The following is a 26,106-nucleotide window of genomic DNA, read 5'->3' on the forward strand; positions in this document are numbered from 1 at the left end:
AGCCACCCCACCCCAAAAATCCCGGAGCTCCACAGCGTCAAGTTCCAAACACCCAGTGCCCCGGATTCTTTAAAGCCCTGCCCACAGGGAGCCTCCACCTTCAGCTCGCCCCGCCCCTTACCAGTCTAGGCGTTCCATTAGCCCCGCCCCTCACGGTCCCCACTTTCTATTCGCCCCGCCCTCCGTTGGTCCAGTCCAGCCTCTGTCCCCTCCTTCCCGCCCACAGGGCTCGCACCTGATACCCTCCCCTAGCTCCATCTCGTCCTTCTCTGAAACACTACAACGATTGATTGGCTCCTGTGGCTACCAATCGCCTCCCCCTCCCCCCGCCCCTCTCGACCGAGCCGGCGGTCCGAGCGCCGCGAGGACTCACCTTGCCCCGGAGCCGCGAGTGAAAAACCGGAGAGGGACCGAGGCTTCCCACCGCCGACGCGGCCAGCGCGTCCCCGGGCTCGCCGCACTTCCGGCCTCTCTAGCCCCCGATCCCGCTCTCACCGTTCCCCAGAGGGGTAGAGCTTCGAGAGGGGCTGTCCCCGAGCAGCTCTCTATGGTCCTGGAGGACTGCGGAGGTTTGGGTTGGAGAGAGAGGTTGACCTAGCCACCTGAACGTCTCCGGTTGCCGAGAAGTTCAGTTTCGGTGCCTTTTTGAGGCACCTCCTTGTGCTCGAGCTCCGGACAGGATTCACTGCGAGGGTGGAGTGGGGTGGGGTGGAGGGGCGGGGTGGGTTCGAGGGGAATGGCGGGAGATCAAATTAGGTTCCCCCCGGCGCATTTGGGTGGCTCAGTGGGTTAAGCCGCTGCCCTGGGCTCAGGTCATGATCTCAGGGTCATGGGATCGAGCCCCGCATCGGGCTCTCTGCTCAGCCAGGAGCCTGCTTCACACACACACATCCCCACCGCCTGCTTGTGATTTCTCTCTGTGTTAAATAAATAAATAAAACCTTAAAAAAAAAAAAAAAAAAAAAAAGAGGTTCCTCCTCTCAGTCCAGACTTGGGTTCACAACCCAGCTCTAGGCCATTGACTTGGCCGCGGTTTCCACATTCATTTATTCGTTCATTCCACACGTACTCCCGAGCGCCTCCTCTGTTCCTGGCCCTGTGCGGGGCAGTGCTAGTGACTCAGCAGTGACCCCTGACAACCACAGCTCCCTCCTGTCCTCCTGGAGCTCCCAGTCCAGTGAGCGAGACACACTTGAGTTCCCAGTGACCGCCCGGAGTGGGCAAGGCTGGGATGGGAGACCGGGGACCGCCCGCGGGAGGGGAGGGGAGAGAAGGGGCCACCGAACCGAGCCCCAGGGTAGGGAAGGGCTTCCTTGTGGAAGAGACATCTGAGCAGAGACCTAGTTGATGAGTTAGTATTAGTCATTTCCTGAAAGAACAGCATCACACTGTTCTAACTTGCGGCTCTCCGGTTACTAAGGATAGAGAACATCTTTTTGTTGAGTTTATTGGTCTTATGTAGTTTGTCTTCTGTGAATTGCTTGCTCATATCCTTTGCCCATTTTTTTAATGGGGTTGTATGCCTTTTTTTTTTTTATTAGTCTTAATTTGTAGGAGTACTTTATGGATTCCGATTCTAATTCTTAGTTAATTCCAAGTATCTAATTCTAATTCTTAGTTAATTCCAAGTATCCCCTCCTAGTTTGTACTTTGTATTTTAACTATTTATTTATGTCACAGAGAATTCTTAGTGTTTATTCAGAACTGTTTATCAGTCTGTTCGGTGCTGACTTTGGCTTTTGGTGTGTTGTTTAAGAGACCTGCCATACCCCCAAGGTTATAAAAATATCCTGTAATTACTTTTAATACTTTCAGAGTCTCGATTTTGTTTCTGTCTTTAATCCATATAAGACTTAATTTTGAAGATGCACTATGGCAGGAATTTATGATGAATGTAGCCAACTGTCCCAATACCATTTATTTTATTTTTTTTTAAGATTTTATTTATTTATTTGACAGACAGAGATCACAAGTAGGCAGAGAGGCAGGCAGAGAGAGAGAGAGGGAAGCAGGCTTCCCGCCGAGCAGAGAACCCGATTCGGGGTTCCATCCCAGGACCCTGAGATCATGACCTGAGCCAAAGGCAGAGGCTTTAACCCACTGAGCCACCCAGGCTCCCCCCTTTCCCCAATTTTGATATTTCACCTTTATCATGACCCAAATTCCCATATATACATGTCTATATATGTCTATTTCTGACATTTCTGTTAAGTTTTATTAATCTCTATATCTGTTCCTTGCGTCCATGCTGTACTGTTTAATGATTTTATTTTATTTTTTTTAAGATTTTATTTATTTATTTGACAGACAGAGATCACAAGTAGGCAGAGAGGCAGGCAGAGAGAGAGGGTGGGGGAAGCAGGCTCCCCGCCGAGCAGAGAGCCCAACTCGGGGCTCGATCCCAGGACCCTGGGACCACTACCTGAGCCGAAGGCAGAGGCTTCAACCCACTGAGCCACCCAGGCACCCCTAATGATTTTATTTTAATGCATGTTGTGATCACATCAGGCAAGTCCCCCCCTGTTCAGTTTCAAATCTGTCTTTACTGTTCTTACACCTTTTCTCTTCTAGATGGATTTTAGCAGCTTGGAATTTCAATGAATTGATGGTTTCATTTTTTTAAAGATTTTATTTATTTATTTGAGACAGAGAGAGTGTGAGAGAGTGCACAAGCAAAGGGGAGGGGCAGAGAGAGAAGCAGACTCTGGGCTGAGCAGGGAGCCGGACACAGGGGGGTTGATCCCAGCATCCTGGGATCATGACCTGAGCCAAAGGCAGACCCTTAACTAACTGAGCCATCCTAGGGGCCTCAACTGATGGGTTAATTAAAAGACATCTTTTTCATATACCTGAATATACTGATTGTCTCTATCTCTCCAACAATTCCAGCTTTTGTTAGGAGCCTACTATAAAAGTTTTTTATAAATAATTTTTATTTGTACAATTGATTCATAAATATATTTTTTATTAGTCTCCTAGGAGAACTGTAACAAAGTACCCAAAACTGGGTGGCTTAAGTGACAGAAATGAATTGTCTCACGGTTCTGGAGGCTACAGGTTCAAAGTCAAGGTGTTGGCGGGGCTGTGTCCCCTCCTAGTGCACCAGGAAAGGATCTGTTCCAGGCCTTTCTCCCAACTGCTGGTAGCCTCAGGAGTTTCTTGGCTTGTAGATGGCCATCATCTCTCTGCGTCAGGGTCTTTTCTGTGTGTGTGTCTGTCTCTGTGACTAAACTCCCCTGTTTATAAAGACACCAGTCAAACTGGATTAGGGCCCATGCTAATGACCTCATTTTAACTTGATTATCTCTGTAAAGACCTTATTTCCAAATAAGGTCACATTCTGAAGTACCAGGGGTTAGGACTCCAATACATCTTTTTTGGAGGACAAGCGTCAACCTATAACAATTCTGTTACTTTTTATAACCTTCTTTCTTCAGAATTCATTTTACTATTTGCTTGAGTCCATTCACTTCTAATGCTTTCAGAGAGCTTTCTGGATAGTCATGTTCTGAGTCTGGCTCATCTCAAAGGTAACTTCATTTTGTCCTCACAATTGGAATCTCTGATTCCGGGTTCCTAGTTATTTTTCTTGCAAAGTTAGAAGATACCAGTCCTCTCTCTCTGGCTTCTGCGTGGCTGATAGGAAGCGTACCATCCCCATGATTCTCCCTCCTACCTATGCATGCTCATCACTGGGTGTAATTCTCCCCCAAGGTCATCTACTAGCTGTGTGACCTTGTGCCAGCCACTCAGCTTCTCTGTTCGTATCAGTTTGCTCATCTCTAAAATGGGGATGGGGCGCCTGGCTGATGCACTCAGTAGAGTGAGTGACTCTCAATCTCTGGGTGGTGACTTTGAGCCCCATGTTGGGTGTAGCAATTACTTAAAAATAAATAAATAAAATAAACTTTAAAAATAAATAAGATGGGGGGGGGACACCTGCCCAATGGCTCAGTCGGTTAAGTGTCTGCCTTCGGCTCAGGTCATGATCCTGGAGTCCTGGGATCAAGTGCCACATCCAGTTCCTTGCTCGGTGGGGAGCCTGCTTCTCTCTCTGCCTGCTTGTGTGTTCTCTCTTCCTCTCTTTCTCTCTGACAAATAAATTTTTTTAAAAATCTTAAAAATAAATAAGATGGGAATAACAATAGTAGATGTGTTATGAGAATGGAATGAGTTACGTGTCACGAGCCTAAAACTATACTTGGCACACGGTAGGTGCTATATTTGATATGAGTTTGTCATAAGAATAAAATAACCCTAACCAAGTCCTGGACAGCAGGGGCTGAAGCTGTTGTGGCCACTGCTGTATCACCGTGTCCCTGCCCACCTCACCCTACCGCCCCACCTCCCGCACCCCTCCCCACTCACCCACTCCCCAGCCCCCACGCTCCACCCCCCAGCGCCTGGCAACCAGAAGGGGCTACCAAACAGGGTATTGTGTGAATGATTAGAGAGCAGAGGCCAAGCGCTACAGCAAGCAACTGCACTGCTGGGGGTCTCAGTTTCCCCATCTGTAACTGCTGAGGACTCAGTAAGACCACAGGGAACTGTATCGAGATGGACAGTTCACCCATCCCTTGAATCCCTACATACTGAGCACCTACTATGTGCCAGGCACTGGGGACACAGTGGTGAACAAGTCAGCCCAGGTCCCTGAGACAGACCACGAGAAGGAAGCACACGAATCAGAGTTTCAGAGGGCAACCTGTGCTATGAAGAAGAAAAAGCACGGCGCTGTGAGGCAGGTAATGCGGGAGGAGGGCACACAATGTCACAGGGTGAGGAGCTCTATAAATAATAAAAATATTGCCACCAACTAGAGTCCCATCGAAATAGGTTGAGCACTTACTATGAGCTAAGGCCTCACGATAATCTTCCCCTTAAGTCTCGACAGGTCATTTGACATATGAGGGAACTGAGTCCCCAGCGACACAGAGAAGGACCTTGGAAATGTGTCCCTGAATCCAAGGGCAAGAGATTGTATTCTAGAAAGAGACCAGCCTGGGTGGGACTTAGTTTCTCCCTTCGTGGAATGGAATTGCCAAACCAACCTGCAACTCGGGCCTTTTCCGCCAGGGGGCGATGTCGCCCCGCAAGAGGATTTGGGGTGTAGGGGCGCGGGGAGCTGCTCTGCCAGAGTCTCCGCGCCCCGCGCCGGGGGACAAGACCCCGCGCAGGCGGCCTCTTCGCTACTTCCGACTCGATTCTTTGCGGGCAGAAGTGCGGCAAAGGCCCCGCCGCTTGCGGCTAATGTAACGCCGAGCCTGTTGGCATTAGCGTGCGGAAAAGTTGCCCTCGGTTCTACATCATTTCCGAGTTTGATTTCTACTCGATTCCCTAACAGAACTTTCGGATCCTTCTTTGGAAGCTTCCCGACTCCCAGAGTGGCGAGCTCGAATGTTTCACCTGTCCCCACTCTGATTCCGCGCCCTCCTTCCAAACGCTCCAAGTTCAAATCCCAGCCGCAATTCCAGTTCCCCGGGTGGCTTCTCGAATCAGACCCTGGCTCCAGTCCCCAAACCTGCCCCTAATCCTAACTTTGAGTTTCCTCTGCGCCTCGGAGATATTGGAATGGAGACTGAGAATATTGGGACCCCCGCCCCTAATTCCGCCGGAGGAACTCTGGGCTGGGGGCACAGAGCCGCCATCCGAAGGCTCTGGAAGCGGGGATGCGACCGAGGGGCGCAGTGACCAGGCCGCCGTCCCCACCCGCCTCTAAACTTAGCCGCAGTGACGCGCGGCCCGGCGATCGCGCGGCGAGGCTGGGGACGCAGGGGGGCCAGAGCGGAGGGGGGCGGCTCCGCTCCGTGAGCCTCTATTTATAGCGCCCGGAGCCCGAAATAGCGCGGAGCGGAGCGGCCTGCATGACGCGGGAGCCGCCGGGGACTGACTCACCCGGCCCCGAGCGGCGGCCCCCGGATGGGGGACAGTGGAGGCGCCCGGCCCCGACCCCGCGCCATCCCTGGCACCTCTTCTGCCCGGCCGTCCCAACTCTGCACCGGTCGCTGGGGTTGGATATGCAGCAAAACGGAGGATCTGCAGCACGAGATACTGAGGTTAGATCATAGGTGGGACTTCCCCGGAGGCCCCAGAACCAAGGAACTAACTTTCTTTGCTTATTTATTTTTTCTGCCCAATGCGGGGCTTGAGCTCACGACCCTGAGATCCAGAGTCGCATGCTTTACCGACTGAGCCAGCCAGGGGCCCCCTCCAGAAACTAACTTTATACAAAAAGAGGTTGGGAAGGGAGATTTTTTAAAAAACAAAAACAAAACACCTAGATATGCACACCTATTTCCCACCAGCAAAAGGATCGAAGTTTTGGGGGGGTTTTTTTGTTTGTTTGTTTTGTTTTTTTAAGATTTTACCTATTTGACAGAGAAAGACACAGCGAGAGAGGGAACACAAGCAGAGGGAGTGGGAGAGGGAGAAGCAGGTTTCCCGCAGAGCAGGGAGTCTGATGGGGGGCTCAAACCCAGGACTCTGGGATCAGGGACCCCAGCAGAAGGCAGAAGGCAGACACTTAAGGACTGAGCCACCCAGGCACCCCAGGATTGAAGGATCTTGGAGACGAACACAATAACCTGGCCAGTCAGTCCTGAGACCAGAGCTGTCCCCCTCTCCAGGGCTCTTTGGGTGATCCTCCCACTGCCTAGAATGCCCTTCCCTGTTTCCCCATTTTTAAGAACTCATGTCCCTTAGGGACCCGGTGCTAAGGGCAATCCCCCACAAATGAAAACGCTGTGACTCACTGGACTTGGAGCGCCCCCGGGATAGGGCCAAACCCGTCTCAGTCATCACCACGTCCCTAGCACCGCCCAGCCCAAGACAGGGCTCCGGAGAAATCAACTACATGCACAAAAAGTATTGGTAATAAAATGATGTTTCCCAAATTATAACAGCAAATGTTTATTGTATGCTCCATGCTAGACAAGAGTCGGAGAGTCACCTCCTCTGGGTCTCACTACAACCTTCGTAGGAAGAGGTGCTTTTACTATTTTAATGAAGCCTATCCCCATGTTAGAGATGAAGAAACCCCCGCTCAAAGAGTATCTGAGCTCAGAGAGTATCTCAGGTCAGAGAACATACAAGCTCCTCTTGCTTGTAGGCAGAGCTGTCTCTTGAACCACGTCACCTGGTCCCCAAAGGTGTTCAGTTTCCCAGGATACTGTCTCTAAGCTCTATCAAACCCGAAGCTAAGGAATGGTTCTCAAAGTGCAGTCCATGGAAGCCTGGAGGGGGTTCTTTCAAGGGATTCAAGAGGTTAAGATGTTTATAATAATATTAAGACACTTACCTGCCTTTTTCATAATCACTGTCTCACAAGTGCACAGTGTAGCCTGTATATTATAATACACTAAACACAGCTGCAGATACGAGGACACACAGCTCTCTACTCTTGAGGCCAGACATTAAAGTGACCTGCAAAAATTATAAAACGATGTTCCTCTTCTCATTAAATTTTTTCTTGTTTTGGAGTCTATGGTTATTTTTTTTGTGTTTTTTTTTTTTAAAGATTTTATTTATTTATTTGACAGAGAGAAATCACAAGTAGGTAGAGAGGCAGGCAGAGAGAGAGGAGGAAGCAGGCTCCCCGGGGCTCGAACCCAGGACCTGGGATCATGACCTGAGCCGAAGGCAGCGGCTTAACCCACTGAGCCACCCAGGCGCCCCTGGAGTCTATGGTTATTTTAATTTAAAAATATATGATTTTATGTTAACATGAAACTGTTTATTTTTTTTAAGATTTTTAAATTTATTTGACAGGCAGAGATCACAAGTAGGCAGAGAGAGAGGGCGGGAAGCAGGCTCCCCGCTGAGCAGAGATCCCGATTCGGGGTTCCATCCCAGGACCCTGAGATCATGACCTGAGCCGAAGGCAGAGGCTTTAACCCACTGAGCCACCCAGGTGCCCCAAAATTGTTTATTTTTTAAAATGAATCAAATGTTTTTTTTTTTTTAAGATTTTATTTATTTATTTGAGAGAGAGACAGTGAGAGAGAGCATGAGCGAGGAGAAGGTCACAGAGAGAAGCAGACTCCCCGTGGAGCCGGGAGCCCGATGCGGGACTCGATCCCGGGACTCCAGATTCATGACCTGAGCCGAAGGCAGTCGTCCAACCAACTGAGCCACCCAGGCGTCCCGAATCAAATGTTTTTTAAATTCCTCAGTTTTGGGGCGCCTGGGTGGCTCAGTGGGTTAAGCCTCTGCCTTCGGCTCAGGTCATGATCTCAGGGTCCTGGGATGGAACCCCGAATCGGGCTCTCTGCTCAGCGGGGAGCCTGCTTCCTCCTCTCTCTCTGCCTGCCTCTCTGCCTACTTGTGATCTTTGTCTGTCAAATAAATAAATAAAATCTTTTAAAAAATTCCTCAGTTTTAATTTTTAATGCAGTAAATATTGAGAGATATAATGCAAATTAAAAAACTCTTTGAAAGAAAAAAAAATCCCAACCCCTTGGGGTCTGCAATAACTTTTTTTAAAGGATTTTATTTATCTATTTGAGGGAGAGAGAAAGAGTAAGAGAGAGCATGAGAGGGGAGAAGGTCAGAGGGAGAAAGAGACTCCCCAATGGGAGCCTGATACAGGACTTGATTCCAGGACTCGATCCCAGGACACCAGGATCCCAACTTGAGCCGAAGGCAGTGGCTCAACCAACTGAGCCACCCAGGCACCCCTGGAGTCAGAAATCATTTTTTTTTTAATTTATTTGTCAGAGTGAGCACAGGCAGACAGAGTGGCAGGCAGAGGCAGATGGAGAAGCAGGCTCCCGCTGAGCAAGGAGCCCGATGTGGGACTCCATCCCAGGACGCTGGGATCATGACCTGAGCCGAAGGCAGCGGCTTAACCAACTGAGCCACCCAGGCATCCCCAGAAATCATTTTTAAGAGCATAAGCGGTCCTGAGACCAAAAAGTTTACAAATCACTGAACTAATAATCATATACCAGTTAAGTGTTATATAAAGGACAAGAATGTGGAACATCGGGACACCTGGGTGGCTCAGCTGGTTAAACGTCTGTCTTCGGCTCAGGTCATGATCTCAGGGTCCTGGGATCAAGCCCTACATTGGGCTCTCTGCTCAGCAGGGAGCTAGCTTCTCCCACTCTTCTGTCTGCTCCTTCCCTTGCTTGTGCGCTCTCTCTCTCAAAAAAAAAAAAAAAAAAAAAAAAAAACAAAACCAACTCTAAAAAAACAAACAACAAAAAAAAACTGAGAGTCACCAGTGTACATGCAGGTGGTATTTCTCTAGTTTAACTCCTTATTTTTATTATAATTTCTAGCTGATTACTGCTATTAAACATTATCGGTTAAAGACCTACAACTGTTGGGCCCCTGGCTGGCTCAGTCAGAAGAACATGCGACTATTAAGCTAGGGGTTGTGAGTTTGAGTCCCACCCTGGATGCAGAGTTTACTTAAAAATCTTCAAACAAGGGGCGCCTGGGTGGCCCAGTGGGTTAAGCCTCTGCCTTCGGCTCAGGTCATGATCTCAGGATCCTCGAGCCCCGCATCGGACTCTCTGCTCATCGGGAAGCCTGCCTGCCTTTCTGCCTACTTGTGATCTCTTTCTCTGTCAAACAAATAAATAAATAATCTAAAAAAATAAAAAGCAAAAAGAAACCAAAACCTTTCTCTGATCTGCATTGAACATTAAAAAAAAAAAAAATCTTCAAACAAACAAACAAAGGATTTCCAACTATATTTGGGTTTATTATTTTTTTTTAAGATTTTATTTATGTGTCAGACCGAGAGAACAAGCAGAGGGAGAAGCAGACTCTCCACTGAAGGAGCCAGACATGGGACTCCATCCCAGGACCCTGGAATAATCATGACCAGAGCAGAAGGCAGACGCTCAACCGACTGAGCCAGGCATCCCTATCTTTGTATTTTTTTTTAATAACAGATAAAATTTCATTAACACAAATATTTGGTGGTTGGCCTTCTAACAGACCATCTGGCCAAATTCTTTTTTTTTTTTTTAAGATCTTATTTTTTTATTTGACAGAGAGAGACACAGCCAGAGAGGGAACACAAGCAGGGGGAGTGGGAGAGGGAGAAGCAGGCATCCCGCTGAGCAGGGAGCCTGATCCCAGAACCCTGGGATCATGACCTTAGCTAGAGGCTGATGCTTAATGACTGAGCCACCCAGGCGCCCCCTGGCCAAATTCTCATACCAAAATAGTTTGCTGAGTCTTTCCGTTTTTCCTTGAAAATGATCCAAACGTCAGTTTTCTTTCTTGCTTTCCGATCTTTCCATCTCATTTATTTTCTTGTCTTATAGCATTTGCAAAGACTTCCAGGACTGTGTCAAATGGCAAGGTTGATCAATTCTCATGCACTGCACATCACAACCCTCTAAGATGACTTATTATCCCCATTTTATAGAGGGAGAAACTGAGACCCAGAGAAGTTATTCTGTTGCCCAAGACCACACAGCAAATAAACAGTCAATCCAGGATTCCAACCAAAGCTTGTGTTTTCAATCACAGCCTTAAGAGGAAATTCAGTAAATATTCTATATATTTTTTTCAACAGGCAAAATACCCTGCAAGTTTCCACAGGGACCTCTGAATCTTGAATTACGAAGGTGGGGGAGGGTGGGCTGAGGTCTGGGTCTGGCTCTGCCCCCTTGCCTAGACTCAATTTCCTCTTGTGAGGGAGGGTTGGAAGAGATGGTATCTGAAAGCCACAGAAAGTCTGCCTTCCGAGTGGAGGAGACAGGCCCCCAAATACATTGTATTCATTTCCTGTGGCTGCCTAACAAAGTACCACAAACTTGGGTACTGCTTGGTGGCTTCAAACAACAGAATTTTGTTATTCCACCATTCTAGAAGCAGGAAATCCTAAATCCAGGTGTCAGCAGCAGACCCACGCTTCCCATCCCCTACCCACCCCCCAAAGGGATCTGGGGAGATCCTTCCTTGCCTCTTCCAGCTTCTAGTGGCTCCAGGCACTCCTGAGGCTTGTGGTCCGATCATACCCGTCTCTCTGTGGGTCTTCACAAAGCTTCTCCTCTCCTGTCTGGGTCCCATCGCCCCCTGCCTTTGTCTTGTGAGGACACAGGCTGTTGGGTTGAGGGGCTGCTTGGATAATCCTAAATGATCTCATCCGGAGAGCCTTACCTTAATTACTCTTGTATTAATTAATTACACCCTTTGTCCAAAGCACCTCCCGTCCCCAGGGCTCAGGTGGACAAGTCTTGGGTGGGGGAGGGGTGCATCATTCAACCCATTACACAGATGGAACGAGAAAACCGAGAACAGGGAAGTACACGGCAGAGTTTGGACTGGGAGGTGTCCAGAGCTCCATGACTGCACACGTCCGTTCCAGCGTGGAATGGTGGAGAACCCTCCCTTGAGAACCCAGGTGACCTGTACGCCCTCCATGAGGCTCTAAGAGGTGGTGTGTGCTGCTGACGAATTCTGGACAGCCTCCACTCTGAGGATGGGAAGTCTTGAAGGGAGTTTTCCTTCTTCAACAGTTTTTAAATATTTTATTTATTTATTTGAGAGAGAGAGATGGGGGGGTGCGAGGGAAGAGCAGAGGGAGGACAAGCAGACTCTGTGCTAAGCGCAGAGTCCCATGTGGGGCTCCATCTCACAACCCTGAGATCATGACCTGAGCAGAAACCAAGAGCCGGTCGCTTAACCAACTGAGCCCCCGTTCTTCTACTGTTAATGTGCGGTTGAGGGACCTTCTCTTACACAAAAATCCTAAACAATAGTAAAAGCCAACACTCAACACAGCACTTAATTACGCCGGGCTCCATTCTGAGTGTTTGATATTTATTAACTCACTTAATCCCCATAGAACCCCTGAGGTCCTTTTATAGAAGAGTAAACTGAGGTTCCAAGACATTGGATTGCCAAGACACAGAGCTAATATTGGAAGCCTGCAGTATGGCTTCAGTCTAGTGTCTTTTTTTTTTTTTAAGATTTTATTTATTTATTTGAGAGAGAGCACACGCGCATGAGCAGAGGAGAGGGAGAAGCAGACTCCCCACTGAGCAGGGAGCCCGATGCGGGGCTCGATCCCAGGATCCTGGGATCATGACCTGAGCTGAAGGCAGATGCTTAATGAACTGAGCCATCCAGGGACCCTAGAGTCTTGGGTCTTGACTATAAGCCAAGACACTGTCTCCTGGAGGCACACTGTCACATGTTAAATCTGGACTTTGAGGGTGGGCACCTCAGTCAATGAAGTGGCCAGCCCTTGCTTGCAGCTCAGGTCATGATCTCACAGTCATGAGATCGAGCCCTGCGTGGGGCTCTGTGTTCAGTGCAGAGTCGGCTTGAGATTCTCTCTCCCTCTCCCTTTGCCCCTCCCCCTGCTCTCTCTTTCTCACTCTCTCTCTTTCTGAAATAAATTAAATAAATAAATAAATAAATAAATAAATAAATAAATAAATCTGGACTTTGAGGAAGCTACACTCCTAGATCCGGGGTCAGGCGATCGTCTGGCGACATTGTCAGATATGGCAGCCACTGGCCGAATGGCGGCGCTCTCGAGTGCTTGAAACTTGGCAGGTCCAAAACAAGAGGAGCCCTGAGTATGAAATCTACACTGGGATTCCAAGACTGAGTGGGACAAAAGACATGCACTGTAGCTCATTAAAAATTGTTGGTAGCAGCAATGTGCACAATAGCCAAATTATGCAAAGAACCCAGATGTCCGTCAACAGATGAATGGATAAAGATGTGGTTAAAAAAAAAAAAAAGATGTGGTATATATATACAACGGAATACTATGCAGCCATCAAAAGAAACAAGATCTTGCCATTTGCAAGGACGTGGATAGAGCTAGAGGGTATTATGCTGAGCAAAATAAGTCAATCAGAGAAAGACAATTATTATATGATCTCTCTGATATGAGGAATTTGAGAGGCAGGGTGGGTAGTCGTGGGGGGTAGTCATGGGGGGTAGGGAGAAAATGAAACAAGATGGGACCAGGGAAGCAGACAAACCTGAAGAGACTCAATCTCAGGAAACAAACTGAGGGCTGCTGGCGGGTGGAGAGTAGGGATAAGGTGGATGGGTGATGGACACTGGGGAGGGTATGTGCTATGGTGAGTGCTGTGAATTGTGTAAGCCTGACGATTCACAGACCTGTTCCCCTGGGGCAAATAATACACAATATGTTAATTGAAAAAAAAAGAAGATTTTTAAAAAATTTTTTATTTATTTATTTGACAGATAGAGATCACAAGTATGCAGAGAGGCAGGCAGAGACAGAGAGGAGGAAGCAGGTTCCCGGCTGAGCAGAGAACCCGATGTGGGGCTCGATCCCAGGACCTGGGATCATGACCCGAGCAGAAGGCAGAGGCTTTAACCCACTAAGCCACCCAGGTGCCCCACCAAAAAGAATATTAAAAAAAAAAAAATGCTGACAGAGAGGGGCACCTGGCTGGCTCATTCGGAAGGACATGTGACTTTTGATCTTGGGGTTGTGAGTTTGAGCCCCATGTCCCATGTAGAGACTATTAAAAAAAATAAACTTAAAAAATTGCAGATATTAAGTACATGTTGATATAATGTTTTGCATATATCCGGTTAAATAATACACAAAAACAGAATTATTTTCACCTGTTTCTTTTTGCTTTTTTTTAGGGTGGCTACTAGAACATTCAGACTTGCTTGCGTTGTATTTTTCCATGGGCAGCTCTGGTCCATGGGACTTGTCCTCAGCACGTTCTCCATCTGGGGCCACCGAACCTCAGGATTCCTTGCGATGTGCTCGACTAATCCATGCCAGAAGTACATTCAAGTGGTGTGACTGATACTTGTGTCAAACCACGGCCGCTAAAGGATGGTCTGAAATCCTTGCTGCCACCAGGCGCAGATGGAGAAGATTTTTCAGCCACTCTGTATAATTTTTTGTTTGACAATTATATAAGTACGTGCCTCTCCTGAGAATGCTACAAAATGAACATTTACAAAGCCGAGATAAATACTCAGCATAACTGGACAAGCCAGGCTGCCTCAAGGTCGAGAGTTCAAGTCCTGACTCCATCCCTTCCCTGGCTGTGATTCCTTTGGTAAGTCACGTGTTCTCCCTGGGGCCCGGTTCCTTCATCCAGAAAGTGGGAATGTTTGTTCCTGGCCCTGAGGGTTACTGGGGAACTCCTGAAGGCAGAAGGTGCAAAGGCGGGGTGCAAAGGTGGCTCAGTGGGTTAAGCGTCTGCCTTGGGCTCAGGTCATGATCTCAGGGTCCTGGGACTGAGTGCCTCATCAGACTCCCTCTCATCAAGGAGCCTGCTTCTTCTTCTCCCTCTGCCAGCTGCTCCCCCTGCTTGTGCTCTTTGTCTCTCTCTGTCAAACAAATAAAATCTCATTTAAAAAAAAAAAAAAGAATGTGCAAAGGCCCAGCACACTGCCCAGCAGAGAATGAGCTCCAGCCGCCGACCATTTTTCATAGGGTTGGGGACCTGGCTTAGGTAGAGGGATCCATGCTAGGTTCTGAGCAGAAGGGATGGTTGAATTGGCCCTTGAAGCATGGAGAAATATTCACTAGGTGGCCAAGGACGGGAAAGGTCTTCCAGGCAGAAGGAACAGAAATTCAAGTTCACGTGGCACAAGGGAACATAGCACGTTCGGGAAAAGGCAAGCAGCTTGGGTATGACTGAGGGCAGAATGAATATGTGTTGGGGGAAACGGAGGGCAAGAGATGAGGATGAAGAAACAGCAGCATTCAGGCCACAGAGGGTCTTGTAGGTGATTGGACTGGAGCACTGGGGAGCCATAGCAGGCTCTGAGCAGGAGAAAAACATGACAGGAGCAAGTTTGTGTTTTAGCAAGATCCTTCTGGATGGGAGGGGAGATAGAAGTGGGGAAGGAGAACAGGGAGGAGTATAGGGCAGAATGAAGTACGGATAAGGGATCAAGCAGAAAGGGGGAAGAGGCAGAACGTATGAAATCTTTACAAGACAGAATGACGGGTTGCTGGATGGCTCAGTCGGTTAAGGTCATGATCCCAGGGTCCTGGGATCGAGCCCTCCATCAGGCTCCCTGCTTAGTGGGGAGTCTGCATCTCCCCCTCCTTCCCGCTCATGCACTTTCTCAGTATCTCTCTCAAATAAATAAAATACTTAAAAAAAAAAAAAAGGATAGTGGGGCACCTGGGTGGCTCAGTAGGTTAAGCCTCTCCCTTTGGCTCAGGTCATGATCTCAGGGTCCTGGGATCGAGCCCCGCATCTGGCTCTCTGCTCGGTGGGGAGCCTGCTTCCCCCTCCCCCTCTGCCTGCCTCTCTGACTACTTGTGATCTCTCTCTCTCTCTGTCAAATAAATAAATAAAAAATCTTCAAAAAAAAAAAAGATAGAATGAAGAAGAGGGACAAGCTATGGGGGGAAGAGAAAGAAGGCAACCAGGATGAGGGCAGACCTCTGGTCCAGGAGACGGAGTCAATGGTGAGCCTGTGCCTGGGCTGGGGATCCTGGAGGAGAGCTGCTGAGGTCATCCAAGAGTTGCCAGACACTTGGGTCTAGAGAGCAGAAGAGATGGCAGGACTGAGACCAGGAGGCTATCAGAGATCAGACAGGGCTGAAATCCTGACAGTGGGAGAAGGTGGAATGTGCAGCAGGGTAACTTCACATCGGCCACCCAGGACTGTGCAAAACGGCCCGGCCCAGGAAAGCAGCCTCATTCCCCAGGTTCTCATGATGGTCTATGCCTGAGGACATAGAGATGGACAGATCCAGAGCCCCACAGGAGTGCCTGATCAGTGGAAGAGCCTAGACGCACACAAGCAGTCCATGCCTCCACAGTGGGAGCGTGCAATGAATGAAGTCTCTAGGAAGTACAGAAATCTCTTCCCAAGGACTAGGGACAGTGGAAGCATCAGGACCAGTTCCAGGAAAGGGCTTGGAGAGGGAAAGTGAATTAATCAGAAGTCTCTCAGCTTCAAGCACAAACATGTTTAGGGAAATGGATTGTCTCACATTAAAAAAAAAAAAAAAGGTCAAAGGGTCATACTGGCTTCAGACACAGCTTGATCTAGGAGCTCAAATATGATATGAAGTCACTGTCCAATCTCTAGGTTCCATATCTTTCGGGGGTTTTTTGTTTTTGTTTTTTTTGTCCAGAGGACTTCCCTTGAAGTAGTAAACGTGGTCCCAGCAGCTTAGTGACCCCAAAGGGAAGAAAGGTCCCCTGCCCAATGGTTCCATCACACACAAACTGGATTGGACCCCATGTTCACCCTTGAAACCAGCACTGTCATCAGAAGGCAGAAGAACTGGAATGCTCTGATTGGCTGGGTCCAGATCACGTTCCCTTCCCCAGAAGGGGAGAGTTGGGTGAGATAAACAGGTGCACTGAAATTTAGAAAGGGGTGGTTTCCCAGAGGACAAGCAGAAGGCAGAAGGCTGGCAAAGCTACAGATATCCATGAGGCTGCGAGAAATGGAAGATGGGGAAACCGCTTCCTCACCTATTAATGGAGGATGGCAATAGCACCTTATCTCCTAGGTCTAGGGAGAGGATTCAGTGAAATAACGCAGGTGAGGCATTTAGCAGACTTTTCTGAGAAGAGTAGGCTAGGTGCTGAATAAGCAGCACCTTTTTCTTTTTCTTTTGCTTTTCTTTCTTTTTTTTTAAAATGTGTATGTGCTGGTGGTTTTTTTGTTGTTGTTATTGTTGTTGTTGCTTTTTAAAGATTTTATTTATTTACCTGACAGAGAGATCACAAGTAGGCATACAGACAGGCAGAGAGAGAGGAAGGGAAGCAGGCTCCCCACTGAGCAGAGAGCCCGATGTGGGGCTCAATCCCAGGACCCCGAGATCATGACCCAAGCTGAAGGCAGAGGCTTAACCCACTGAGCCACCAGGTGCCCCTCTTTTTTTTTTTTTTTTAAGATTTTAAGTAATCTCTATACCCAATGTGGGGCTGGAACTTATACCTTGAGATCAAGAGTCACACACTCCAGGGAGCCAGCCATGTGCCCCTGCGACTATTATTTTTAAAACATTCATCAATATTACCATCGCTGAGGATGGACGATCTCTATAACCTCGGAGGTAGTAAGCTCCCAGGCATAGGATGAGACCTGAAGTTGAACAAGCACACACAGGGAGGTCATGCAGTCTACACTGTGCAAGCTCAGGGCCCAGCTGGTTTCTCTCCAGGCTGTTTTTTGGTTTTTCTTTGTTTTTGTTTGTTTGTTTTTAAACAAAGATTTTTATTTATTTATTTGAGAAAGAGAGAGAATGAGTGGTGGGGAGGGTCAGAGGGAGCGGGGAGAGAGCAGCAGACTCCCTGCTTAGCAGGAATCAGCATTTGGGGCTCAATCACAGGACCCAGAGATCATGACCTGAGTTGAAGGCAGCTGCTTAATGGACTGAGCCCCCCAAGGAGCCCTCTCTCCAGGCTTCTGCCTCCAGATCTGTGAAATGGGATGAGGGGGTTGAGTCAAAACACAAGGTGGGGGCGCTCAGTCGGGCCTGGAATGGAGTCCTGAATGGGGCTCCTTGCTCAGCGGGGAGCCTGCTTCTCCCTCCGCCTGCTGCTCCCCTGCTTGTGCTCTCTCCTTTGATCTCTCTCTCTCTGACAAATAAATAAAATATTTTTTAAAAAATAAAATGGTTAAAAAAAATAAAACACAAGGTCGTTTCAGATGCCCCTTCTCATCAGATGCCACCGCATCACCTCCTCAGGAAAAGGCCTTTCCTGACTACTCTTGCCAACATATCCCCATTCATTTATTCATTCATTCAGGGCATTTCTATACCCAGCGTGGGGCTCAAACTCAGGACTCCGAGGTCAAGAGTCACATGCTGTACCACGACTGAGCCAGCCAGGAGCCCCTATCCCCCTTTATTTTAATGTATCATCCCGTTTTACTTTCCTTATCCTTATCTTTACTTATCACAATCTGAAAACATCTTATTTACTTTCAGTCTCCCCATTAGAACGTTAGCCCTCACGAGCGCAGGAATCTCTGTTTGTCTTCTTCACCGATCTGTCCAGGTCACCCACCACAGCGCCTGGCACACTCCGTTGAACGAGGAGATAAATACCACTTCTGAGAGGTAGTGAGTTTCCCATTAAGAGAGGCATCTAGGAAAAAAAAATGGAGAGAGAGAGGTATCTAGGCTGAAGCAGAGGGATCGTACCTCGCAATTCATGCTGCAAGGCCCCAACCCGGGTCCTCTCCAGCCTCAGTTTCCGCATTAATCAAACGGAGGGACCCCTGGCCCAGCTCCTGCCTGCGATCCCCGAGGGGGCCGCCAGGGGGCGCGGCGCCTGGGCCCAAAGCCCGCCCGCGGCAGCGCGAGCCCCGGTGGACGCGTCCCGACGTTCCTGGAATGTTCTGAGCCCCGGCGAGCGGAACCCGGGAGGCTCGAGCGGATGCAGGCGTCCGGAGCCGGCGGGCCACGCTCCTCACCGCGCAGGGGGGCGGCCGGGAGGGAGGTGACTCAGGCGCGCGTCCCGGGCCCCCAGTTCTCGCGAGGGGGCGCGCACGGCCTCGGGAACCCGCGCGGCGCCGAGTCCATTTTTACCCGAGCGCCGCTAAAAATAGTCGCCGCGCTCCGAGCCTAGCCCGAAATAGCGGCCCCCAGATAAGGCAGGACGACTCAGCGCTTCCGGGGAGCGGAAGGGGAGGCAGCGGGGGGCGGAGGATGGTGCCGGGCTCCGCGGGGCCTCGCCGCGCAGTCCCGGCCGGTACCCCCCCTACCCCCGGCCACCGCGCTGCCCTCAGCCTGTCCCCAGCCTGGCTTCACCCTCCCCGCTGCCCCCCTCGTTGCCCAAACCCTGTCCCCATCCACCCTAAGCGTCCCCTCCATTCCTCATCCCTGACCACTGGCCCTCCTCTCCCCTGCCCTCTCACATTCTTCAGTCCCAGCCCTGCCCCGCGACCGTGTCCCCACCGGGTATTCATCCCCAGCTCTCAACCTACCCATCCCGGAGCCCTGGCCCTACTCTCCCCCAGCCACGGCACCGGATCTGTTCCGTTTCTGAATCTGCTTCTGCCCCCTCCCCGTCCCAGTTCTCAGCCCAACTTCTGATGGGCAGGGGTGGGTTGCGGGGGAGATGGGGCGATCACAGGAAGTCAAACAAGCTGACGGTTGGGGGTGAGGCTCTGACTTCTTGGTTTGTTTCTACAGTGGACCCGGTAGGTTTGGGTCTGGGTCTGGGTCAGTTTCCTTACCCAATGCCCAGCGTCAGGATTCAGGTTGGGGCCGAGGTGCAGGTCTTCCGTCACCAATATTGGGGTCTCTGCGTCCTCAGAGTCAGGGCACAGCCCAGCACTCACTGTTTTGTTCCCAATTATAAATCCACTACAGTTCTTCCCTCCCTTGCAAGTCAGTGATTGGACACGACAGTTCCAGGCCTGGGGACAGGCAGCGGGGACAGCCTGAACCCTGCTTTCTCTGGGCCTAGGTGTCCCCTTTGCACTTGGATGGTGCTGCTGTCTTGTGACTTAATCCAAGGATCAGCCTCAAGAAATCTTACACCACATTTTCCAAAGGTTCAAAGGCAACACCAACATCTTTCAGCCTCTGACACATCATGGGACAGGGGGACTGCCTGTCCCGTGCGGCCCCAGGGAGCAGGGTGTAGTAGACAGGTGCTGGTTTGGGCAGAACTGCTTGGCTGTGGATGGAAGGTCCCTGTCGCTAAAAGGACACCAAGGTTCAGCCAGGTGCCTGCTTGTTGTCTGGATGGCTGGGGATCTCACCACGAAGGAAAGGGATTGAACTGGGAGGTCTTTAAGGCATGAAGAATCATGTGTTTGGGATCAAGGAATTAAGCTGATAAAATGGGGCGCCTGGGTGGCTCTGTCGGTTGGGTGTCTGCCATTGGCTCAGGTCATGATCGCAGGGTCCTGGGATGGAGCCTCACGTTGGGCTGTCTGCTCAGCAGGGAGCCTGCTTCTCCCTCTCCCACTGCCTGCTGCTCTGCCTGCTTGTGCACGCTCTCTCTCTCTCTCTCTCTCTCTGTCAAATAAATAAAATCTTAAAAAAAAAAAAAAAAAAAAAAAGCTGGAAAAGTCTGCAAGGCCCAGACCGAACTGGGTCCTGTGAGCCACGCTGAGGAGCCTGGACCACTCCCCCAAGGGCGCTGGGGAGCCATGGCATGTTCTGAGCAGGGGAGAGACAAGGGCAGATTGATGGCTTTAGTCAGATCTTTCCAGCCTTGTGGAGGTAGGCTGAGGAGGGAAGGGAGAGGACAGGACAGATATGAGAGACAGGCAGGAAGGACCAGATTTGGTGGCCAAGAGACTGTGGAGAGAGGGGAGCCCCTGGGAGGAGGCTCAGGTCCTCCTCGCCTGGGTGTCAGGGTGGATGGTGGGGATCCCCCTGAGATGGGGCCTAGGAGGAGGAAGGGGCAGGTGTGGGTGGAGATAAGTTCCAAAGTCAGTCCAAAGATGGTAAATTTTAAATAATAAGGTATTGGTTTTTTTTTAGTTTTTGGAAAATGTCTTGGCAAAACCAAGGTCATACCTTGAAAAAGTACATTTCCCTCCTCCCTCTGATCCCCACTTCTCACTGTCAACTATTTCTTGTGTACATTGGCCAACAGGACTCAAAGACTGAACAGGAGTCAAAGCTCTTACCGTCCTTCCTGGCCTGTGCTAAACCCAGCGCAGGAATGCCCTCGCTCCGATCACCACTCGATCACCACTCGGTGTGTGCGCCGGGCACCAGTGCTGTGCCCATCTTAGGAGTGAAAAGAGGTGCACAGAAGTCCTTTCCCTGCTTGGGTCTGACAGCTTTTCAAAATTGGAGGCATGGGAACTGGTGAGGTCAGAGAGGGAAGGTCCAGAGTAGGGCCAGAGCCTAGAGCCCGGAAACAGAAACCATAAGGGGGAGGAGGGAGAGGAGAGAGAATACAGTGGAGAGTTCAAGGAAGGCTGCCTGGAGGAGGAGTGAGTGTAACCAGAAGCAAGCTTCCAGAGACTTCTGAGGAAGAGTCTGATGGAATGAAATCACTTCCTCTGGGGAGGCGGCTGAGTTACCGCTGGAAGCAGAGCAGTGCCCTCTCCTCAGGCCCACAGGACCCCAGAGGTGTTTATAGAAAATGGGGCTGCACGATGACATTTCAGGAACACAGTGACAGCACAGCGGGCTGTTATGACGTCTGAGTGATTCGCCAACTGCCTGTTATGACCAGCATCTCTAGTCATGCCCTGTGGGGGGGATGAGGATAGGAGGAAGTGACAGGCCATGGGATGGGGGTGGGGTGACAGGGACACAGTCATGCAAAGACCAGGGACTCAGGAGCTGAGAGATGTGTTCTGCCCCTGGCACTAGGGAAGGGCCACCCAGAGGCTGGATGTGAGAGGATCCATCTTTTTGGGCTGTGTCTAGCGAGGGACCTCTGGCTTCAAGGAGGTGGGCTGGGGTGGAATTGGTCTGGGCTCAGAATCACCCGTGAGCCCAAGGCTGCTGGGATTTGGGACTCATGTTTTGTTCACTGTTGTGTCCCAGTCACCTAGGATGGTAGCCGAGACTCTGCTCTCTCAATATACATCTTTACTGAATGACGGAATCAGATGAAAGGGGTCAGCGTTCTCTGAGACTCAGTTTACCCTCTTCCCTAAAACCTGTGGCCCTCAGGGCCCCTCAACCAAAGGCGTCCATCGTGATACCCCTCCCCACCAAGGATTTCGGACCCCAGACCTTGCTTCTCCAGTGGGGCGGAGGGATGACCAAAGAAAATGAGTTCAAGCCTCCGGTGGACTCCGCCCACTTGTGATGTCACAAACCGCAGGGGGATCCCGACCCTTGTCACTCCCTTGGGATGGGGAGTGGAAAGGAACCGGGAGTCAACTCCGGCCCCTCCCCCGGGCCTGGCGGTGTTACACAACCAGACGTCGCATCCCCAGGGATGTCGCCGGACGTCCTGACGGGTCCGGGGACAATGGGCGGGGAGTGCCCCTACCGCCAGGAGCCCGAAGTGGCAGGGGTGCTCCCTCCTCTGATTCACCCTTGTTTCCGGACCCCTTTATCCTCCAACTCCTCAGGGATCCTTAACTCCCCCCAAAGTCTCTACCCTCAATGCGAGTACCCCTGTAACTCAGCTTTTTGACCCCACCAAATATCTGTCCTCTGCAATCCTCCTCCCCCGCCAGCTCCCGGCTCTCACTCCCGCCGCTGTGATTCTCGAAACTTCCAGATTCCCATGCCCGCCTTCTTTCACCCATCCCGGGGCTCCTCTTCCGGCTCCCTCAAACTCCTCCTCCACCTTCCTACCCCGCCCTCCAAATCTCCTCCCTAGCCCCCCCCCCTCCGCCCGCGCCGAGCTTGCCCCAGGATCTCAGTCTTCCCCAAACACTCCCTCCACCACGCTCAAACTGACCCCTAATCCTCTTTCTTGTCCTTAGTATCAGTCCCCAGTCCCCTTTTGCCGTCCCGAAACTGCCCGGATATCCCAACCTCATTGCCCACCCTTTCCCCCAGTCTTTTCCCCCCAACCCTTTCCCTCCCGCCAGCCGCCCCTCCCCGCCCCCAGGCCGGCCGGCGTCCCTCCCCGGCCCGCTCCCACGCCCGGCGCGGGTTCCCAGGCCGCCCCCCCGCGGTGGCCCAGAGACCCAGTTTGCGGCGGCAAAACATTGGTCTCCGGGCAACAGGCCCCGCCCGCCCCGGGGGCGGCCGAAGCTAGTCGGGCCGCTCCGGGGCGGGGTGGCCGGGAGGTGGCGGGGCCGGACTGAAGCCCGGGGCCCTCGGCCCCAGAGGCCTGCAGGTCTCAGAGACCCGGTGACCGAGAGCCAACGACACGGACCTGGAGATTCGGCACCCCGGAGCAAGAAGCTCGGAGAAATTCATGGAGGCCAAACCCATGGGGTGCGCTCCGGGACGCTGTGATGAAGAGAGACCACGAGACACAAGGAAGTGGGGGGGGGGGGCGCGAAATGAACACAGAGTTAGCCAAGATAAACACACACAAACCCAGGTCCGCAGGGACGCCTCTGAAGGCAGGATAATCTAGCTCAGATCTCAGGGCCTTTGCACTTCTGTCACGGGGACTTCCCCTCTCTGATTCTCAGTTTCCACGTCCGTAAAATGGGTAGCACTTAGCCTATAGAGGTGTGGTGACGATTCAGCTAATTCGTAGCACAGTTCTCACCCATTCCGTCTATCATTCATTCATGCAACCGCTATGCATCGAGCACCTGTTACGCGCCGGCCGCAGTTTTAAGTGCTGGGTCTGGAACAGTGAAGGAGGCAAAGGTTTTGGTCCTCGAAGGAGCACTTGCTTTGGGCCCAGGAGGGAGGTGGTGAACAGTATATTTGCAGACAGCAGCGCACTGGGAAGTGCAGTGCTGGGGGAGAGGGGAGAAAGGCAGCTTTGGATTTGCCATTTTAAATAGGGTGGTGGGGGAAGGTGATATCAGCAAAGACCCCAGATGGGGGAGGGGACTGTCATGCAGGCTCCCCGCTAAGAGGATAGCAGTCCCCTGACCAGCAAGTGCAAAGGCCTTTAGGTGGGAACATGTCTGGTGCAATGGAGGAACAGGCAGGCCAGTGTGTGGCTGCCGCAGAGAAAACAAGGGGAGGAGAGTGGCAGAGACAGAGAGAGGGAGTAAGGTCAGATGTGGATGGCTTCATGGGCCATAGTGAAGCCTTTGACTTTTACTCTGAGTGAGGCAGGAACCATGGGAGGGTTTTGAGCAAAACGAGGAGCACGACCTGACTTTGACTTGAACAGCATCCCTGGGTCTGTATGTGGGGAATAGACTTGGGAAGCTAAGGGGGAGGCAGGGAGACCTGGGAGGAGCCCCAGGCAATGGCTCAGGTAACAGGCGAAGCTGACTTGGACTGGGGTCCCATGGATCTGATTCTGGAGGTGTTTGAACTTGGAGCTGCAGAATTTGCTGACAAGCACACTCACAGCAAGCCCTCAGTAGATGGCAGTAGTCACCATTATGTTAGCTGGTGCTCACAACCCATCTCCAAAGAAGTTCTTATCACCCCCGTTTCACAGATGCGGAAACTGAGCCCCAGAGAGGTCACTCAGCTTGCCTCAGGACTCACAGCTCAGTCAGGCTCCAAAGATGGTACTGTTGTCAAATTCGCAACACCCTGAGCATCCAGACCTATCCTCTGACTCCTCCACGTGAGCCCCAGGACCGCAGGAGCAAGATAGTCCTTGGCCCCACCCGCTGGCCTTGAGAAGGGTGACCCAGTAGGAGAATACCGCCCAAGTGGTGCTCAAGTTGTCAGCGAGTCACCTATGCTGGCCCGGGACACTGGCTTGGAGGCAGGCAGGTACACGCAGAGGGGGTCCGCCCAGAACCTCCCCGCCGGGCATCTGCCTCCCACACTTAATCCTAGCAGGGGTCCGGGCACACCCCAGCCCAACCTGCAGCAACCTGCTAACGGTCCCACACTCGCACGCAGACAGGGACATGGCCCTCTGCCACGGAGGTGCATTTCCGGGGCAGTGTGCCCAAAACACCAAATTTCTGTCCCTTGCCATCTCTTGACGTTTCTCTTTCTTCCTCTCCTTTTGGCTCTATCCTGTCTCTCTGTCAGTCTCCGTCTTGCTGTCTCTCTCTCTCTCTCTCTCTGACCGCACCCTCACTCCCTCTCCGTCTTTGTCATTTGAATCTCCACACTCAGGACCCTCTACGTGCAGTGGGAATCACTCTCATCCCTGGCCACCTGTCTCCATAGAAGCTCACCTATCAGGTGGCATCAGAAGCTGGCGCCCAGACGGTGGGTCGGAGGCTCTGGGTCAGCGGTTCTGGCCGGCTGATCAGAACCACTCAGGCTGGATCTCACCGGTTTTAACTGTCACCTCCTTCTCTGAGACTCTGACCCACAGCTTCTGGGTGCAGGACTGGAGAAAGCCACCTTTAAAAAGCTCCCTAGATGACTGGGACCCCTGTTGGCCTGTGCTAGTTACTCTGCCTAATTTTGCACCCAGGGAAGAGCAGAGGTTCAAAGACCAGAAGCTCCAACCCAACATCACACAGCAGCCCGCTGTGAGAGGCCCTGTGCTGCCTAGAATTGGTGGACTCCCGTTGAGAACAAGTTTCAGAGTTAAATAATAAAATAAAATAAAATAAAATAAAATAAAATAAAATAAAGTAAAATAAAATAATAAAACATAAAAAAGAACCAGACGGAGAAAGAAAGACCCAGAAATGAGCAGAGACTCAGAATATAGAGACTCAGGAAAAGAGGGAGTACCAGGGGTAGGCAGAGACCTAGAAAGGGACTTAGAGGGAACAGAGACAGTGACAGAGATGCACAGAGATAGTGAGAGACAGAGAGACAGGGGTCAGAAAGACGCAGAGAGAGAGACACAGATAAAGAGGCAGGGATTGGGAGCGCCTGGGTGGCTCAGTGGGTTAAAGCCTCTGCCTTCGGCTCAGGTAATGATCCCAGGGTCCTGGGATCAAGCCCCACATCGAGCCCCACATAGAGCCCCACATCGAGCCCCGCATCGAGCCCCGCATCGAGCCCCGCATCGAGCCCCACATCAGGGCTCTCTGCTCAGCAGGGAGCCTGCTTCCTCCTCTCTCTCTGCCTGTCTCGATGCCTACCTGTGATCTCTGTCAAATAAATAAAATCTTTAAAAAAAAAAAAAAGGCAGGGATTAAGACAGCCATTTAAGGGGGCTAGAGATACCCTAAGAAGGGAACGTTTTCAATGAGACAGTATACACATGGTCCCCGTTTTATAGGTCCTACTTCCTAGAAGCAGCCTAGGCCATGGTTGGGCAATTGCAAACTTACCAAGCCAGGTCTCCTCCCCAGCCCTGGTATGTAGGATGCACATTAAATACATTTATATAACCTGCCCTCTGTGCACAGTCTAGGAGCTTTACATAACATAGCCCTGTGAGTCACGCTGCAGACATGGGGCACTGACCCGACACACCCAGCGAGAGGGGACCCCTTCACCCAGGACCAGTATCTGGAAATGACTCTGCGAGATGTGAGCCATCACGCGTTTCACTGAGGAGGAAGCAGAGGGCTGGAGAAGGGCAAGGCACTTGCTCTGGGTCACAAAGACAGCAACCAGCAGGACAGGAATTCCAACCATATCTGCCTAATTCCATAGCCTTTGCACCCCAAGGCACTGGGAAGGACAACGACAGTCAATGCCCTCTGATGAGTTTCTTTACGGAGGAGAAGAAATACAAACACTAGTAATAA

General features: G+C 51.0%; 1 protein-coding gene and 1 long non-coding RNA gene across 7 annotated transcripts in view; one reads left to right on the top strand and one right to left on the bottom strand.

Moving 5' to 3' along the window:
- ERCC1 (ERCC excision repair 1, endonuclease non-catalytic subunit) overlaps window positions 1–19,367 on the bottom strand; it is a 34,109-nt gene extending 14,742 nt beyond the window's left edge. Inside the window, exons 1-4 of one of the 6 annotated variants that reach the window (XM_047710046.1) lie at window positions 19,144–19,367; window positions 17,885–18,050; window positions 5,896–6,036; window positions 374–561 (exon numbers count right to left, since the gene is read on the bottom strand). In XM_047710046.1, coding sequence (XP_047566002.1) covers window positions 374–561; window positions 5,896–6,036; window positions 17,885–17,899 — 344 coding nt within the window. In that variant the 5' untranslated portion in view covers window positions 17,900–18,050; window positions 19,144–19,367. Of the gene's footprint in view, window positions 1–121; window positions 154–235; window positions 319–373; window positions 562–5,895; window positions 6,037–17,884; window positions 18,051–18,106; window positions 18,519–19,143 lie in introns of those variants that run through there. The other 5 variants (XM_047710048.1, XM_047710047.1, XM_047710051.1 and 2 more) reach the window with 5 other exon arrangements.
- Window positions 5,918–25,036, top strand: LOC125088717 (uncharacterized). Its single transcript, XR_007123760.1, has 6 exons — window positions 5,918–6,056; window positions 13,606–14,033; window positions 20,520–20,673; window positions 21,428–22,783; window positions 23,925–24,208; window positions 24,563–25,036. It is a non-coding gene; the product is annotated as an uncharacterized LOC125088717 (long non-coding RNA).
- The last annotated feature ends 1,070 nt before the right edge of the window (window positions 25,037–26,106 follow it).

The sequence above is a fragment of the Lutra lutra genome, chromosome 17 (genome assembly GCF_902655055.1).
Source record: "Lutra lutra chromosome 17, mLutLut1.2, whole genome shotgun sequence".
Classification (NCBI taxonomy): Eukaryota; Metazoa; Chordata; class Mammalia; order Carnivora; family Mustelidae; genus Lutra; species Lutra lutra.